Below are 16,667 nucleotides of genomic sequence, written 5' to 3'. Positions count from 1 at the left end.
AGAGGCAGGCGCCATGGAGTACATGGGGAGCCAATATATTGGGGAATTTGTAGATGGGAGGTAAGGACCTCGTTTGATTCACTATGTCTTGAACATCCGTGACTGGGAAAAGCCGGCGGTCTTTTTGCCTCTGCAAAGGACTTTGTACCAGACACGTTCACAAACTTTATCCCTTTTAAACTTCAGGACAACCCTTTCAGATAGGAACGTTTATTCCCATTTTACAGTTCAGGAAAATGAGATCCAGAGAAGTGAAGTAACTTGCTCAAGGACGCATATCTAATAAACAGCAGAGCTGAGATACATCCATTCCATGTATACCCATATATATGTGTGTTTGCTAAATGCCAGTCTTAGATATAGGGATAAGAATATTAAAAATGTCAAGATCCTTGCTCTTGTGAAGCTTATCGTCTAGTTGGTATACTGCCAACAAACAGATAAATGAGAAGATAATTTCAGATAGTGGCTTTGCTTGAATATTTTCCTTCTCATAGCAACCCTATGAGATAGATATAATCACCCCCATTATACGGACGGGAAAGGTGAGGCACAAGGTAATTATATAATGTGCTCAAAGTCACCTAGTTGGCATTTGACAGAGCAGAGCTGAAAACCAGATCTGACTTCAGAGCCCATGTGCTTTCTACTATAGACCCCTGCTGCTGAGCCCCTGTAGAGGATGCATCTAGCTGGAGCAGTCCTGGAAGACTTCATGGAGGAGACAATATTTGAAATGGGCCCTGAAGGTTGAGTAGGATCTAGGTGGGTGGAGATGCAAGATGAAGAATGCTTCCAGGCAAAAGGAACAACATGAGCAATAGCTCAGAGGGCTTATAAGGGAAAGAACAGGCAGTTCAGTTTGGGTGGAGTGTAGAATGTGCCTGGAGGAGAGTGGGAGCCCAAGCTAGACGGGGGGGCTGTGCTCTTACGTAGAGAGATTTGAATACTATGCACAGTTCTGTGGGTGGGAAGAGCCACTGTTAGACCCTTGGTAGTGCTGGGCATTAGGAAATCTAATTTATTTCATCTCTGTATCCCCCCTCATAGTACATATGCCTGGCACACACTCAGTTCATGTTAGCCAGATGAATGAATAAGAGAATGAATGAATGAATAATATTTGAGATATGGTCATCATATCCTTGTTAAGGACTGATGTCTTCGTTATAAAGTAGCTCTCTTTGTTCTTTCTAATTTACTTTGAATTTAAAATGAAGGCATTTCAGGACTTCCCTGGTGGTCCAGTGGTTAAGACTCTGCACTCCCATGCAGGGGGCGTGGGTTTGATCCCTGGTGGGGCAACTAAGATCCCACTTGCTGCATGGTACGGCCAAAAAAATACTCGTATAAAATGAAGGCTTTTCACCTTGAATGAATAAAAGAGAAAATGGAAGGGAAGGAGAGGGAGAGGAGGAAGGGAAGGATGGAAAGAGGGATGGAAGGAGGCAGAGTGGAGGTGGGGAGATCAGGTCAGAGCCTATTGCCACTGTCTCGGTAGGAGGCACCAGGTCTCTGGGCCAAGGCAGAGGTAGTGGGGCTGCAGGAAAGAGAACAATGTAGAAGTTGGGTGACTTCATAGCCAGGAGTTGGCAACTGATTGGCTCCTGGTCCCACTCAGAGACTGCTTCCAATCCCAGCCCAGAGCCCACCTCCAGGCTTTGAACCTGGAGGATTCGGCTGCTTTGGGGGAGGAGAGGATGAGTTCTGTTTGGGGTGGGCTGGAGATGTCTGTAGGTGGTCTGAATAATAGTGTCCAATTTGCAGTAAAAAAAAAAAAGAGGGGAGATGCCAAATCTCAGAGAAGGGTTTAGATGGAAACTATGTTTAGAAATGACAGATGTGATCTCAAGCAAAGAGGTAGAGGAGAGAAGAAGAGGAGGGACTTCCCTGGTGGTCCAGTGGTAAAGAATTGCCTTACAATGCAGGGGACGTGGGTTCGATTCCTGGTCAGGGAACTAAGATCCCACGTGCCGCGGGGCGACTAAGCCCACGTGCCACAACTACTGAGCTGCACGCCTCAACTAGAGAGCCTGCACGATACAAACTACAGAGCCCATGCGCTCTGGAACCGGGTGCCACAACTATAGAACCCATGCGCCCTGGAGCCCTCACATCACAACTAGAGAGAAGCCCGCACGGTAGTAACGAAAGATCTCGCATGCGTCAACGAAGATCTCACGTGCCACAACTAAGACCCAAGGCCTCCGCCCCAAAATTTAAAGAAATAAAAAAGAAGAGGAGTTCTCTTTCCTTCTGTGTCTTGCAGCAAAGTAAATGCAAAATAGTTTTTAAGCTCTTCTATACGTCAGGCATTCTATTATAGTTTCATAGCCATTAACGCAACAACTTTGCAGGGGTGTCATCATTATCCCTAGTTTACAGATGAGAAACTCAGGCTTAGAAAGGTGGAGGTCACACAAGGTCACACAGGCATGGAGAGGTGGAGCCAGGTCTGGACTCCAGGCCTGCCCGGCTCAGAAGCTGTGCCTTAACCACAGCGCTCTCCTGCTTGGGGCCTCTGTCACAGCAGCCACTTCTGTCACCCACTCAGGAAGTCCACTGGCCCTTCTGTTTCCTTCGTTCCTTACTTAGTAGATGTTCACGAGCACCTATTTAAGAAGAAACATGATTCTAGGAGCTGAGGATACCAAGGTCTTCCTCTCAAGAAGCTTTGATTAAATAGGGGAGATGAGGTATACAATTACGATGCAAGGCAGAAAGTGCAAGGCGTCCAACGGAGGTACAAACAAAACCAAAAAGAAGTTCAGAGTTAGGAGAGGTAAATTCCAGCTAGTGGGGAAGAATGGAGAAGGAATGAAGGAACGAATGAAAGCCTATTTCTTAAGCACTCACTCTGTGTCAGGCCCTTTACCAGGAAAACTGTTACCAGTATCTGGGTTAATCTTGGGCATTAATCTCAGCCATTTCACACGTGAAGTAAGTGGTCCAGCTGGTTCCCTGCCCCGTGCTCAGGTAGGGGCCTGTCTTCTCCTGCATGGCACTGACCACGCATTATATAATTGCTAAACTGTGTCCCCCACTGAACTGTGAGCCCCCCGAGGACAAGGACTGCATCTACCTTGATCACTGTTGTGTCTGTAGTATTGTATCCAACAGACTAGACTCAGCAAGGCACCAGGCATATAGCAGGTGTTCTGTAAATATTTCTTGGAAAAAAGGTAGGAACAAAGGAAGGAAGGAAAACAGAGAGGTTTAGGAAAGTCTCCAAGATGATACATCTAGAGCACGGTGAAGTAGGATTCAAATTCCTGTTTCCTATCTAAATTTCACACTTTTCCCAGTTTCCTACTTATGGTGCAATGGGCAGGGGTAGGCTGCTTGTGGGGGACGGGGAAGACCCAGCATCAGCTACCAGGAAACCTGGCCCCCATCTCTGTTTCACAGTGCTTACTGTGTGGCTTTGGACGCATTGTACCCCTCTCTGGGCCTCCCAAGGGGCGCTTCCAGGGGCAGTGTGAACTCCAGGACAGTCCCTACCTGAGACAGAGGGAGAACAAATAGACCAAACCCTGCATCCCCTTCAACACACAGCCCCTCTTACTTTTGAGTTTTGAGGGAAACAAGCATTTTGTTTCTGAACAGAATATTGCTGGGACAATAACGTCCGAGGACCCTGAGGTTCCTGCTGGCTCTCCTGCACCCGCCAGCCCTGATCCTCCAGCTGCCATGAGGGCTCAGTGACTTCCCTTTGTCCTTACAGGATGGAGGGTGAAGCCGAATACATCCTCCCTACCGGAACAAAATATGTTGGGGAAATGAAGGACGGCATGTTTCATGGCCAAGGAACCTTGTACTTCCCCAGTGGGAGCCGATACGATGCCACTTGGGAGAAAGGATTGGTTGTAAAGGTAATCAGCTGGGGAGGGAGTCTGCAGAGGAGAAAGCCTCAGACAGGAAGAGCCCCCCTGACTCGCACCCTGCCCTCCCCCTCTGCTGCCCTCTTCTCCCTCCTCTTGATCTTCAGGGCTCTGGAATCCTCTCCCTCTGGATCCAGAAGGGCTCCTGGACAGGCCATGATGAGTTTGAATCCTATTATGCCACCAACTGTGTGACCTTGGGCCCATGACCTCCCCTTTCTGAGACTCATGTTTCTTGTCTATAAACTGGGACAATAGTTGTATTAGTATCATATTGCTGCTGTAACAAATTACTATAAACTCAGTGCCTTCAAACAATAGAAACTTATTATCTTATGGTTCTTGACATCAGAAGTCTACAATAGGTCAGCAGTGCTGCATTCCTTCTGGAGGCTCTGTGGGAGGATCCACTTCCTTGCCTTTTCCAGCTTCTAGACGTTGCCTGCATTCCTTGGCACATGGCCATGCATCCCTCTGACCTTCACTTCCATCATCACATCTCCTCTCCCTCTGCTTTTGTCATCACCTCGTCTTCTCTCACTCTGACCCTCTTGCTTCCTTCTTATAAGGACCCCTGTGATTACACTGGGCCCACCTAGATAGTCCAGGATAATCTCCCCACTTCAAGGTCCTTGACTTAATCACATCTGCAAAGTCCCTTTTGCCATGTAAAGTTAACACATTCATAGGTTCAATGATTAGACGTGGACATCTTTGGGGGACCATGATTCCACCGGCCATGAGAGTATTAGGCATCTCCTAGGATGGTTATGAGAATAAATGAGGCAATATATGTGAGCACTCTGCTCAGTACCTGGCACACAGTAGGCACTCAATAAATGTTAACTCCACCATTACTATCATGATAAATCATCTAAGTCAGGAGTTCTTAGCCTGGGATTTGTGGGCCACAAGTAGAATTCAGGGAGTCAATGAAATCTCCCAATTTATATACAAAAGCTTCTGTGTACATGTGACTATAATTTCTCCAGAGAAAGGATCTGTAACTTTCATGGGATTATGGGTGTGTACAGGGGCTGGCTCATGACCTAAAAAAAGGTTAAGAAACACTCCTCACTTTACAGCTTGGAGAATCTAAGCCCCAGGAAGGGGATGTGACTTACCCAAGGTCACCCAGTGAATTAATAGTATTGGAATTTCCACCCATGTTTCCTGATGCCCAGGCCAATGCGATGTCTACATCCTGAGGCTTCCTTTAGCACTAAGGCAGCAAAAGCTGAATGTACATGTTTGGACGAAGAGCCATGACTGAGGGCTCTGAACTTTCAAGCCGTGATAGTAATAAAAGAATAATAGTAACATTTATTGACTGTTTACTATATGCCAGCCCTATGTCAAATGTTTTTCATGTACTATCTCACTGACTCTCATTGAATCAATCCTATTAAATATACAGCATTATTTTCCAATTGGACAAAGGAGGAAAGCGAGGGCTACCGAGGATAGGTCATCTGACCAGGGTATTGCATATTTTGGGTGCCAGGACTTCATAACCACCACTCCTAATCACTGCAGCCGTGATAGCTGTGATACTTATCACTTCTTTTCTGTGGCAATGAAAAAGCCACCCCTTCCCTTGACTTTTGTCCTTCTTGGCAAGTGGGCTGTGGGTTCCTCAGACCTGTGTGTGTGCTCCTTATCTTCCAGGGCACGTACACCTTCTCAGACGGGCTGCAGTATGATGCTGAGAACTGGCATTACTGTGACAGCTACGATCGGAGGTTTTACACTGAGATCTGCTATGGCTTGAAGCCTGCAGGTACCCAGGCACCCTTCTTTCCCTTCACACCCAAACGGAGAGGAAGGTGAAAAAACAGTTCTAAATAGCTGGGCTGTGGCCCCACTGAAGTAACCCACCCAAATGAGAGGAGTACGGAGCAGGGTCACAGAATGTAGAAGCGCCAGGTTCTAGAATCAGAAAGGCCAGTCCTCAAATCTCAGCTTGCCTGTACCAGCCGGGGACCAAGGGCAGTGCCTCCACCTTTCTGTGCCTCAGTTTTTCCCCTGCAAAATGGGACAATAGCATCATTTACCCCACGTGTCTCATAAATAAGATCACTCGTATAAAGTGTTTACAGCAGTGTCTTGCACGCGCAGTAGGTGCACAGTACATCTCAGCTGCTGTCATTCATCAGATCAGCTGTAGCAGCAATGTGGAGCAGCACCCGTGGAGCGTGTGCTCTGTGTATCGGGTGCCGGGTGAGGCCCCCTATAATCCCTGTCTCGTAGAATCTCCAGATGGCCCTGCCGTGTCTGCCTTCCTAGTCCCATGTCACAGAGGAGGAAGCTGAGTCCACGTAGTCCAAACGTGTTTCCAGTGGCAGAGCTCCCATGGGAGCCCATGTCTTCCTCTCTGAGGTCCCCTGCATCACGCTATGTCCCTGCAAAAATCGAGTTCCATCACAGAGGGCGACATCGGGGCTAGAGTCTGGATTCTGGCAGCTTAAGGGGCTCATCCTGTGTTTCTGAGACTCGTGTGAGGTCAGCTGAGCCTCAAGAGGCTAGATTTCGGCACAGCCCAGACGACATATCCAAATGTGGGAAAATGACGTTGCAAACTGTAAAAAAAAAAAAAAAAAAAAAAAATCCTAACATGAGATAATGTGGTGTAGTTGACAGAGCAGAGAGCTGGAAGGTCAGGGTTGGAGTCCTAGCATTCCCCCCTCAGTAGCTGGATGAGTCTGGGCAGCTCAACCTCCCTGAGGACAGAAACCTCCAGAAGGCACTCAGGGTCAGAGTCAGTCAGTGCAAACCCTGGCTTTGTGACCTGGATCAGAGAGCTGACCAGGTGAGACTCCTTCCTTTGCTTTCCTGACACCTCACTCTCCCCCTTTCTTTCTATCCCGCCTCCTTTGTAGCTCCTCCTTCCCTTAATTATTAATTTTGGGGCTTCCCCACGGCTCCCTGTCTTAGGCCCTCTTCTGTCATCATTCTGTGCCTCCTCCCTACAAATTGATTCACTTTTAAGCCTTCACTTAATTGAACTCAAATTGAAATCAAAATCCCTGAGTCTCAGATTCCCGCATCCAGCTTCCCCAACACCTACGTTTGGTTGTCCCTCAATTTGCACTGAGTTCAGTACCAGCCCCCCCTCCCCCGAGGATTGCTCCCCCAGAGACTGTCACTCCCCCCCACCCCCAGCCGAGATAAGCCTAATCCTGCCTCCTCCTACCCCCGTGTGCAATCCATCCCCTAGTCCTACGGATTCTGCCTCTAAAATATATCCATTTGTTCATTAAACAAATATTTACCAAGCGCCGCCATGTGCCAGGTTGAGTTTCTTCATCCTCTCTGCCGCTGCCCTATTCCAGACCTCCATCCTCTGCCCTTCTTTACCTGATCTCCTAAGATCCACGCTTGACCCCCTCTGGGCCATTCTCCACTCTGTGGTCACTTTCCTCTTTGAACACCGTGAATCTGATTGCCACCAGCCCTTCAGTGCCTCCCCACTACCCTGAAGGTAAGGTTCCACACTCTTGAAATGCCCAGCGTGCTCTGGCTCTTGTGAGGTCCCCAGCCTCATCCCTCGCTCCCTCCCCTTCTCGGATGTTCTCTCTGCTCCTCCAAGAGACCATGCTCTTGCCTTTCCCTCTGCCTGGAACGCTCTAACCCTCTCACTTCACCCAAATAACTCCTTCCCACCCTTCAGGTCTTGGCTTAATGCCCCTTTCCTGGGATCCTTCCCTGAATTCCCAGACTAGGCAAGTGCTCCCCATGAGAAATCACAGAGCAGCCACGATCCACTCCCCCAGCTCTGTCATAAGTGTCTCTCATGAGGATCTGACTGTGAGCTCCTTGCGAGCAAAGGTTCTGTGTGTCCCCAGTGCCTAGCACATTGCCTGGCACGTAGGAGGTGCTCGATAAAGAGTTATTATCAAACAGGGACAATAATATTGACTTCACAGTAGGAGGTGATGGGCGCACTTAGGGTAGTTACAGCAATGCTGTTCACAGACGTTCCCTGAGCACCTGCTCTGTGGCAGACACCGGCTGGGCCCCGGGGGACCGAGAGCTTCGAGACCACAGTCTCTGCCTTCAGATAGCTGCCAGTCGGGATGCCGCTGAAGAACCCTGTAAATGGCTCCCCCTGGCTTAGCGATGACTTTGTCATGAGCTCTTCACCCCAGCTGAGGCCTGTAGGCAAAGAGCTCCTGGCCCCAGGCCCCCAGCTCTCACACAGCTTAGGTTTTGCCAAAGCTACGTCTCTGCCGGTCTTGAGGCAGCGCACAACCTTCCTGCAGCCGCGCCTTCTCCTCCAGCGGCTCCTGGCTCAGCAGCTTTATCCTAAGTACGCACTTCCTTCCCAGGTCCCTCGGCACTCTGCTCACCTCTCCAAAAGCCCCCCTCAGCCTCGGGGGCAGGCGTTGTTAGGGCCGGGGGTGGGGGGAGGGTTAAGGCTGCCCTTCTCCTCTCTGGGCATCCAAGATACGGGCTTTGGCAGGAGGCTTCAGGAAGAGAACGGCTGTAAAGCGCTTGGCGTGGAGTGTGCCCTCAGTAACCATCAGCCAAGAGTGTACCTGCTTATCATGGGCAGCCAACCTCAGAGCACCACTGTGTACGGGACCCTGAGCTGTGTGTGTGGTGCTGCGCTCGGCAGGCGTCCAGCCCTCAGTCCAGAGGACAGGGAATTACAGACCCACTAGTAGAAGGAAACCAAGAGGTTACTTATTCCAACCTTATCTCCTTTCCTCAGGCCTCAGCGTCCAAGAGAGACAACACACAGGGGTTATGACCTTAAACGTACACTGACTCCTCTTTCCCTCCTGGTGGTTCCAATGTCCCCGGTCCTGGGAGGCGGTGCCCAGGCCCTCCCTCTCCTCCCCTGATATCAGCAGCTTAACATATAGGCTACAGAGCTCAGTATCTAACCTTGGGCAAGTTACTTGAGCTCTCTGAGCCTCAGTTTTCTTATCTGTAAAATGGGACCACAGGGTTGCTATGAGGATTAAGCAAAATAATAGGAGTCAAGCACTTAGCACAATGCCTGGCAGCTATTTTGGTAGTTTTGGTCAGGGTTCTTCATCACCCGATCCTTGCCCACCTGACCCGTTTCTTTCCTGCTGTTTTCCTTACACACACCCTGTTCCACAAGACTTCCTGAGCGAGGCATGAAGGCTCATGTCTTGTAGCCTTTGATCACACCTTGAATGCCATTCCTCTCCCATACATGCCTTTCTAGCTATGTGGCCGACTCTGACACATCCTCAGGGTCTCTCTGATTCCAGAACCTGTGCCCTTTTCATGGTGTTCCTAGAAATAGAGGACGGGGTCAAGGGAAGAAGATAGGGGGATGTCCACGTCTAATCATTGAACCTATGAATATGTTAACTTTACATGGCAAAAGGGACTTGGCAGATGTGATTAAGTCAAGGACCCTGAAGTGGGGAGATTATCCTGGATTATCTAGGTGGGCCCAGTGTAATCACAGGGGTCCTTATAAGAGGGAAGCAAGAGGGTCAGAGTGAGAGATAAAAGCAGAGGGAGAGGAGATGTGATGATGGAAGTGAAGGTCAGAGGGATGCATGGCCATGAGCCAAGGAATGCAAGCAACTTAGTTTCCCAGAACCTACTCATGCAGCCATTTTCAGGAAGTTCCTCTGGGGCCCTGTTTGTGGTGCTTTTGCTCTGTACCCTGATAGGGAGTGTGTGGTCTAGAAATGGGGCCGGATTGTCACATGAGCAACCAGCCAAAAGTAGATCTTAGGTTGGGATGGGTTTGGCCTTGGTGGTGAGTTAATGATCCATGATATCCTTTCAAGGTATCTCTCAACTCACCAATATGGACCCACCTAGAAAAATCCCTCCAGGCTGTTATGACTGCGGAGATGGCTTCTATAACCCGACCACGAGGATTGTCACGGACTATGAGAATCGCTTTCTGAGAAATGCAGGTATGTGGCACATGTTTTCTCTTCTCTCATCACACGTAGGTTTGGTCTATGGCCATACCACCCTGAACGTGCCCAGTCTCATCTGATCACATGTAGGTTTGTGCACACGTGTGCACACACATGCACGCATTTAGCGAGAAAGAAGCTTTTGCCAATAATTGATTGTCCAAAAATTGACAAAAATTGATTGTCTGAATGTTTCACTCTTTGGAATTCTCACGGCTGACAAGTCTATACATAGTCACAGAGTAGGGCAGAGGTCTAACTGTGACAGCACATAAGTGTAGCACTGAAAGGATTCAAGTACTTATCTTTGCATGCTTCCCTGCAGCTAATAAGTGCCTGCTGTATGCTAGACACTCTGCTTGGTCTGGGCACCAAAGCTAGCCACAAACCTCTTCCTCGTGGAGCTTATGTTTGGCAAATAGCAGACAAGTACTATGAACAGTTAATTGCATCATGGAATAAGCATAATGAAAGGGAAAAACATGGCCCTAAATGGTGGTGGGGGTAGTGGAGATGGGAATGGGGTCCCAGAGAGGTGGGAGTGATGCTGTGGGAGCACAAAGAAGTGGTATCTAATCCAGAACTGGAAATTCCGAGAAGGATTCAAGAAGGAAATAGCTAACCTGAGACCCAAAAAATGATGCGGAGTTGACCCTAAGGTGTGGGGAGAGGTTTTTCAGCCAGAGGAACCAGCACAGGTAAAGGCCTGGAAAGTGAGTGATGCCATGTGGTCCAAGATGACTGCTGGCCCCTCAGCCTGGGGAGTACCTTGGAGGATCCAGAACCTCAGTTTGGTGAGTGAACACAAGCTGATCAGACTGAGAAGGACTGACTTACAGTGACCAGGCTTGCAAGAGGTCAATGTACAAATAGGAACAAGAACATTTTCCTTCAACACCGTGATTCCTAATCCTTCTCTTTTCTAGAGTCATAGTCCCACTAGGAATAACCAAGACTATGGACCCTCTTCGTAGAAAAATGCCCACATATGCACACACACAAATATATATGTGTACACACACACACACACACACACACACACATATGCATTTTGCATATAGTCTTAAGGGGTTGATGGTTCCCCTAAAGACCCAGGTCAAGAAACCCTACTGTGTAATGAGAAAGAAACTGCCAGGTAGACCAGAAGGCCTGGGTTGGCTGCTGAGGGTCTCCACTCCCTGTAGGGAAATTTACTCAGTAATTCAATGATGATCAGAAAGTTGCCTTGTGGTGCTGGAATAAGCACAAAGGGAATCGTCAGCTGATGTCGTGGCTGAATCCCGGAGCTGAGATACCCCTCGCCCACCGGGTGTTCCTGGGGGAACATGGCAAATGCTTGTATTCCAAGTCCCTGGCACTTTTCTCTGACTTCTCATCTTCCATTAACAGAGTGTACTATATAGAACACTAATTCTGCCAGATATAAGTAGGCTCCCATGAAGTTTCTTGATCAAATCAACTAAGGAGATACTGAGTTAAGTAATACTAAACAGTTTTACTTACTGAAGGGCTTCTCAGGACCTTTTAAATGCTGGTATACTTTGTAGTTTTCCTTCCCGGCACTTATTTCAACTGTAATTAAATACTCACTTGTGTAATGAATTGCTAACTGTCTGCCTCTCCCACTAAATGGTAAGGTCCCTGAGAGCAGGGACTCTGTCTGTCTTGTCTCCACTTGTACCTGTCCAGTGTCCAGTCAGAAAAACAAAGAACTTAATATCAGGAAATTGGTTAAGTAAGTACTGGAGAGCTGAAAAATCAAAAGGAAGACATTGAGGTGACAGAGAAAGTAACTGCAGGAAGCAGCTACCGCCTCAAAACTGGGGGGGGGGGGATGTGGAAGCAAGAGACTGGATTATTAGAATGTAGATTGATACACGCCCCCCCAACCAGGAGCTGCATCCCAGACTTGTGAGGAGGGGGCACTGCCCAGGAGGGCCTCTGGAGAGAGAGCACAATGACGCTGATTCTAGGAGTGTGGGGAAAGCTGGAAACTGGAAGTGAAAGGCCACGGCTGAGACACTGACCAGAACAACAAGCAAAACAGGAAAGAGCGTGTCCCCTCCCCCTCTGTCTGCCTTGAAGCACCTGACTGGGGGCCAGCTGGCAAAGGAGAAATATCCTCCACATGGTCCCAGTCCCAGCATCGCCAAGCAGAGGGTAGAAAGGTAGGTTTGGAGTTGAGAGTCAGTAGCTTCATAAATGGCCCCATCAACTGCTTTTTGTTGCTCAGCATCCAAGCACGCTCTTCTCTGCTGCAAAGATAACACGTTTATGCTCTTTTGTATTACAAGTTGCAACTATCCTTCCTACTAATACAAAGATGCTCTCACCACCTCCTCAGTGAGGGGAGACCTTAAACCCAACAGATGTTGCATCCATCTTTGAGTGATGTTATCCCTTGACAGTCCTGCCTAATCTACAACCTACACGCCACTGCCAAGAATCTTCCTATAAAATATTAAGGGGAAAAGATGAAAGAAGAGGAAAAAATTTAGTTAATAAAAGCAAATATGTAGATAGATAAATAATATAGATACCGTTATACATAAACATACAAGCAAGGAAGAAAAGCTGTATCGTCGATACAGTCCTCTTTCTATAATTGGTCATGAGGCCGTAGTTAATACTTATAAATTCATTTTTCTATTATAAATTCCATGTTCCATTTGCTTTCTGCCCGCATTTCAGTTGGTCTAGTTTTTTAACAGGTAGGGCGACCCAAACCTTCATTCTTGAGGGGTCTGAATCCTTACTGGTCCTGCCTTTTTTGGTTGTTTCATTGGTTGGTTTAGTTTTGCATTCATTTTTACTATTGGCGGTGGAAGTACTAAGAAGTGCCCTAGAGAACCTCCTTGGGTTCCATACAACGTCTCCTTTCCCCAGTAACAGCAACCCAATTTCCACCTGGCAGTCGAGATCCCTCACTCCAGCCAGAAATGTATTCCCCTACTTTGCCTGTTGTTTCAGCGGCATAAGGTGCGAAAATGGCTAGGTGGCTGTTTCCACTTCCAGTTCAATCGAACCATCGTTGTGTCACTTGGTGGGACCATTTCTCCTTGAGAACTAAGGCCTCTGAACGAGTAAAGTTCAAAGTTACAGGAGAAAGGAAGCACATTTTTTTCTTAAAAACAGGCACACTGCTGTAGCTCCAGTACCAAGCACAGACCCGGGCACATATTAGGCGCTCATTAACTGTATATGAAAAAAAATAAATTAAGGAATGAGTGTGTACTGTGAATCTCTACCAGAGACATATATTTACATCATTTCCTAAAATTATTTGACCATAAAATTAGTCGGGAGATGGGGCAGCAGGGAGAATTTTTATGGCACTAGTGTTTTGGGGAATTCTGTGTGAGCATAATCTTTCTTCAGTTGTTGTACAATACAGCTGATGAGTTTTCAGTTTTCTGGATTTGAATTGTATTCCAGTCTTGCCTCACTGAGAGGACATGCTGGTCCTGTGCAGGTTCACAGACTAGTGGAGAAGACAGATACAGAAAAATATAATCACAATATCATGTGATGTGGGCCCTGGTGGGGGGAAGCCCTGGAGAATGGTGGGGGGGGGATGGGGAGGGGGAATTGATCACCTGTCCGGGATGGAGGGTGTCAGTCAGGAAAAAGTTCCCAGAAATGATAGGTCTTTTTTTTTGGCTGCACCACATGGCATGTGGGATCTTAGTTCCCCGACTAGGGATCAAACCCGCGCCCCCTGCAGTGGAAGTGCAGAGTCCTAACCACTGGACCACCAGGGAATTCCCCAAGTGATGGGTCTTAAGGGATGAGTAGGGGTTTCATAAACAGGATCGCTGGGTAAGGGCATTCCAGGCACAGGGAACAGCATGGGCAAAGACACAGAGGCATGGATATGCATGGTGTGACCGGGGAATCAGAAATTGTGGTTCCCTGAATCCTGTGGGCAAAAGCCATGCTTGATGATAAACTTTCAAATGCATCATGGGGATGCACAGAGGATTTTAGGGCAGTGAAAATATTATGGATGATACTATGATGACAGATACATGTTATTCTACATCTGTCCCAACCCATAGAATATACAACACCAAGAGTGAACCCTAATGTCAACTAAGGACTTTGGGTGATTATGACGTGTCCATGTAGGTTCATCAGTGGTAACAAATGTACCATCTGGTGGGGGACGTTCATAACGAGGGAGACCGTGCATGTGTGGGGCAGGGAATATATGGGCAATCTCTGTACCTGCCTCTCAATTTTATTGCGAACCTAAAACTGCTCTAAAAAATTAAGTCTTTTAAAAAACTGCATCGGGGGAGGGAAGGCCATTCTTAGAAGGGCAGACGCTGATTATTGTTTGGGCGACAAATATTTATTGACCAGTTGCTATGGGTCGGGCTCTGTGTTAGGCATGAAGGTGACAGCGGCGTCCTAGAGGCTCTCAGGCAGCAAGAGAAAGTGACAGTGAAATGGATCGTGACAGTTCAGAGTTGCTGCAGGAGAACCTCGTGCGGATTGCAAACCCTGGAGGCCAGCAGGCCAGGGAGGTTTTCTGGAAAAAGCAAGATCTAATGTGAAACCTAAATAAGAGCAGGCCAGTGCCTCAGGGTTGGGAAGAGTGTTAAAGGCAGAGGGAACAGGATGTGCAAAGGATTAGAGATGGGGGAGAGCGCTGCACAGCTAAGAGGCTACAGGTCGCTCGGGAGCCGGAGACACCAATATGTCAGGGGAGGAAGAGCAGGAGAGGAGGCCCAAGAGGGCAGGAGGAAAGATCACAGGTGTCTTTTCACCTGAGGGCCGTGAGGGACTAAGGGAGGGTTATAGGCGAGTGGAATAGTAACGGATGTGTCCATTAGAAAGGTTTCTCTTGTTACATTAGAAAAGGGGCCAAAGGATAGGAAATGGGAGATCCTTCCAGCAAGATGGCAAGAGAGGGGCATCTGAAGGGCCACGGGCCCCAGGTTCCAGGCTGCCTGCTGGCTGCCCCTGGGCCAGTGCCTTCCCTCTCTGGGCCCCTTTCTCTTCATCTGCAAAATGAGATGGTTGAACTGGATAATTTCTAGGGCACTTCTAACCTTAAGAGTCTATGATGGGGCTTCCCTGGTGGCGCAGTGGTTGAGAGTCTGCCTGCTAATGCAGGGGACACGGGTTCGAGCCCTGGTCTGGGAGGATCCCACATGCCGCGGAGTGGCTGAGCCCACGAGCCACAGCTGCTGAGCCTGCGCGTCTGGAGCCTGTGCTCCACAACGGGAGAGGCCACAACAGTGAGAGGCCCGCGTACCGCGATGAAGAGTGGCCCCCGCTTGCCACAACTGGAGAAAGCCCTAGCACAGAAACGAAGACCCAACACAGCAAAAATAAATGAATAAATCAATAAACTCCTACCCCCAACATCTCCTAGAAAAAAAGAGTAATATTAAAAAAAAAAAAAAGAGTCTATGATGGAGGAGGAAGGGAGCCAAGGGGTATTTTGGTCCTGATATAGGACAGATCAAGTTCAGAGTGTCCTGAAAACCACTAAAAAGGGGTCTCTGTTAGTAGCCACCTCGTCATTACCCTTGACTCGCCTCACCCTGCCGGGGACTGATGTGGTCTTCTGTCCATCTTCTGTTTTCCCCCGGGGCCCTTTCTCCCCTGCATCCCAATCTGCCCCGTAAACGGTGCTTCCTGTTGGCCTCCTGGAGGCTCAGGACTGCTGGCCGCGTGGGCCTGAGGCGGGTGACTGAGGCCACCCCAGAGTAAACACAGTGGCCTAAGCCGCTGCTATTGTGAAGCACATGCCACCTGGGTGGGTCAGAGCCGGGAATGCTGTTTTATAGGAGGTCACAGGCTGGGGCACCAGCAGAAGGGTCGCCTTTCGCTCTGAACTGCCTCAGCCCCTCACCCGTCTTGGGCTGGCTTCTTTTCCCCCTGGGCAGAGAAAAAGCCCTGGACGGCTAAGCTACAAATTGCTAGGTTGTGGGCACGCTTGACAGATCCAGGTTTCCTAGACTTGGGTTTCCAAGTGTGCCTTTCTTTTTTTTTTTTTTTAAATAAACTTATTTATTTATTTATTTTTGGCTGTGTTGGGTCTTCGTTTCTGTGCGAGGGCTTTCTCTAGTTGTGGCAAGCGGGGGCCACTCTTCATCGTGGTGCGCGGGCCTCTCACTATCGCGGCCTCTCTTGTTGAGGAGCACAGGCTCCAGACGCGCAGGCTCAGTAGTTGTGGCTCACGGGCCTAGTTGCTCCGTGGCATGTGGGATCTTCCCAGACCAGGGCTCGAACCCGTGTCCCCTGCATTAGCAGGCAGATTCTCAACCACTGCGCCACCAGGGAAGCCCAAGTGTGCCTTTCTTAACTGGAAAGGACAGTACCTACTGCTGGATCACTGTGAGAGTTTAAATCCATCCTTCCGCTCATCCAGAAGTCTTTGAGTGCCTGCATTGCACCAGGCTTTGGGGAGCAAGGCAGGCAAGAATTCTCTCAAACTGTGGCTCTCAAACCGTTGGACCTTGGCTCGTATTAGGAATGATTTACATCACGACCCAGAACACACACAGACTCACACTCACGTATGTATTCTGACATGAGATGTGCTATGATAGTTTCTATTCAGTTTTTTTTTGCCCTTACAGTGCAGCATGTGGGATCCTTAGTTCCCTAACCAGGGATCGAACCTACACCCCCTGCATTGGAACCGCAGAGTCTCAACCACTGGACACCCAGAGAAGTCCATATTCTCTATTCAGTTTTTTAAAATGATGGTTGCTATGCACTAAATTGATTTCACAGCCTTCTCAAGGGTCAGGACCATTGTTCTAGGCAGGCTTCCCTGACCAACCCCTCCCTCCCCGCCCCCTGGCCTCCCTCCATCCTGTCTGTGTGAGATGTCCCTCCTCTGTGCTCC

General features: G+C 48.6%; 1 protein-coding gene across 2 annotated transcripts in view; it reads left to right on the top strand.

The window, feature by feature from the left end:
* Positions 1 to 13: 13 nt before the first annotated feature.
* MORN5 (MORN repeat containing 5) overlaps positions 14 to 16,667 on the top strand; it is a gene marked incomplete at its 5' end in the record, with an annotated part of 34,212 nt that continues 17,558 nt past the window's right edge. Inside the window, 5 exons of one of the 2 annotated variants that reach the window (XM_082620951.1) lie at positions 14 to 60; positions 3,725 to 3,872; positions 5,550 to 5,661; positions 9,662 to 9,793; positions 16,396 to 16,473. In XM_082620951.1, the coding sequence (XP_082477077.1) occupies positions 14 to 60; positions 3,725 to 3,872; positions 5,550 to 5,661; positions 9,662 to 9,793; positions 16,396 to 16,424 (468 nt within the window). In that variant the 3' untranslated portion in view covers positions 16,425 to 16,473. Of the gene's footprint in view, positions 61 to 3,724; positions 3,873 to 5,549; positions 5,662 to 9,661; positions 9,794 to 16,395; positions 16,474 to 16,667 lie in introns of those variants that run through there. The other variant, XM_082620950.1, reaches the window with a different exon arrangement.

The sequence above is a fragment of the Mesoplodon mirus genome (assembly GCF_964341445.2).
Source record: "Mesoplodon mirus genome assembly, chromosome: 1".
In the NCBI taxonomy this organism is placed as follows: Eukaryota; Metazoa; Chordata; class Mammalia; order Artiodactyla; family Ziphiidae; genus Mesoplodon; species Mesoplodon mirus.
Note: the sequence above shows the minus strand (reverse complement) of the source record. Positions and strands in the feature narration are given on the sequence as shown.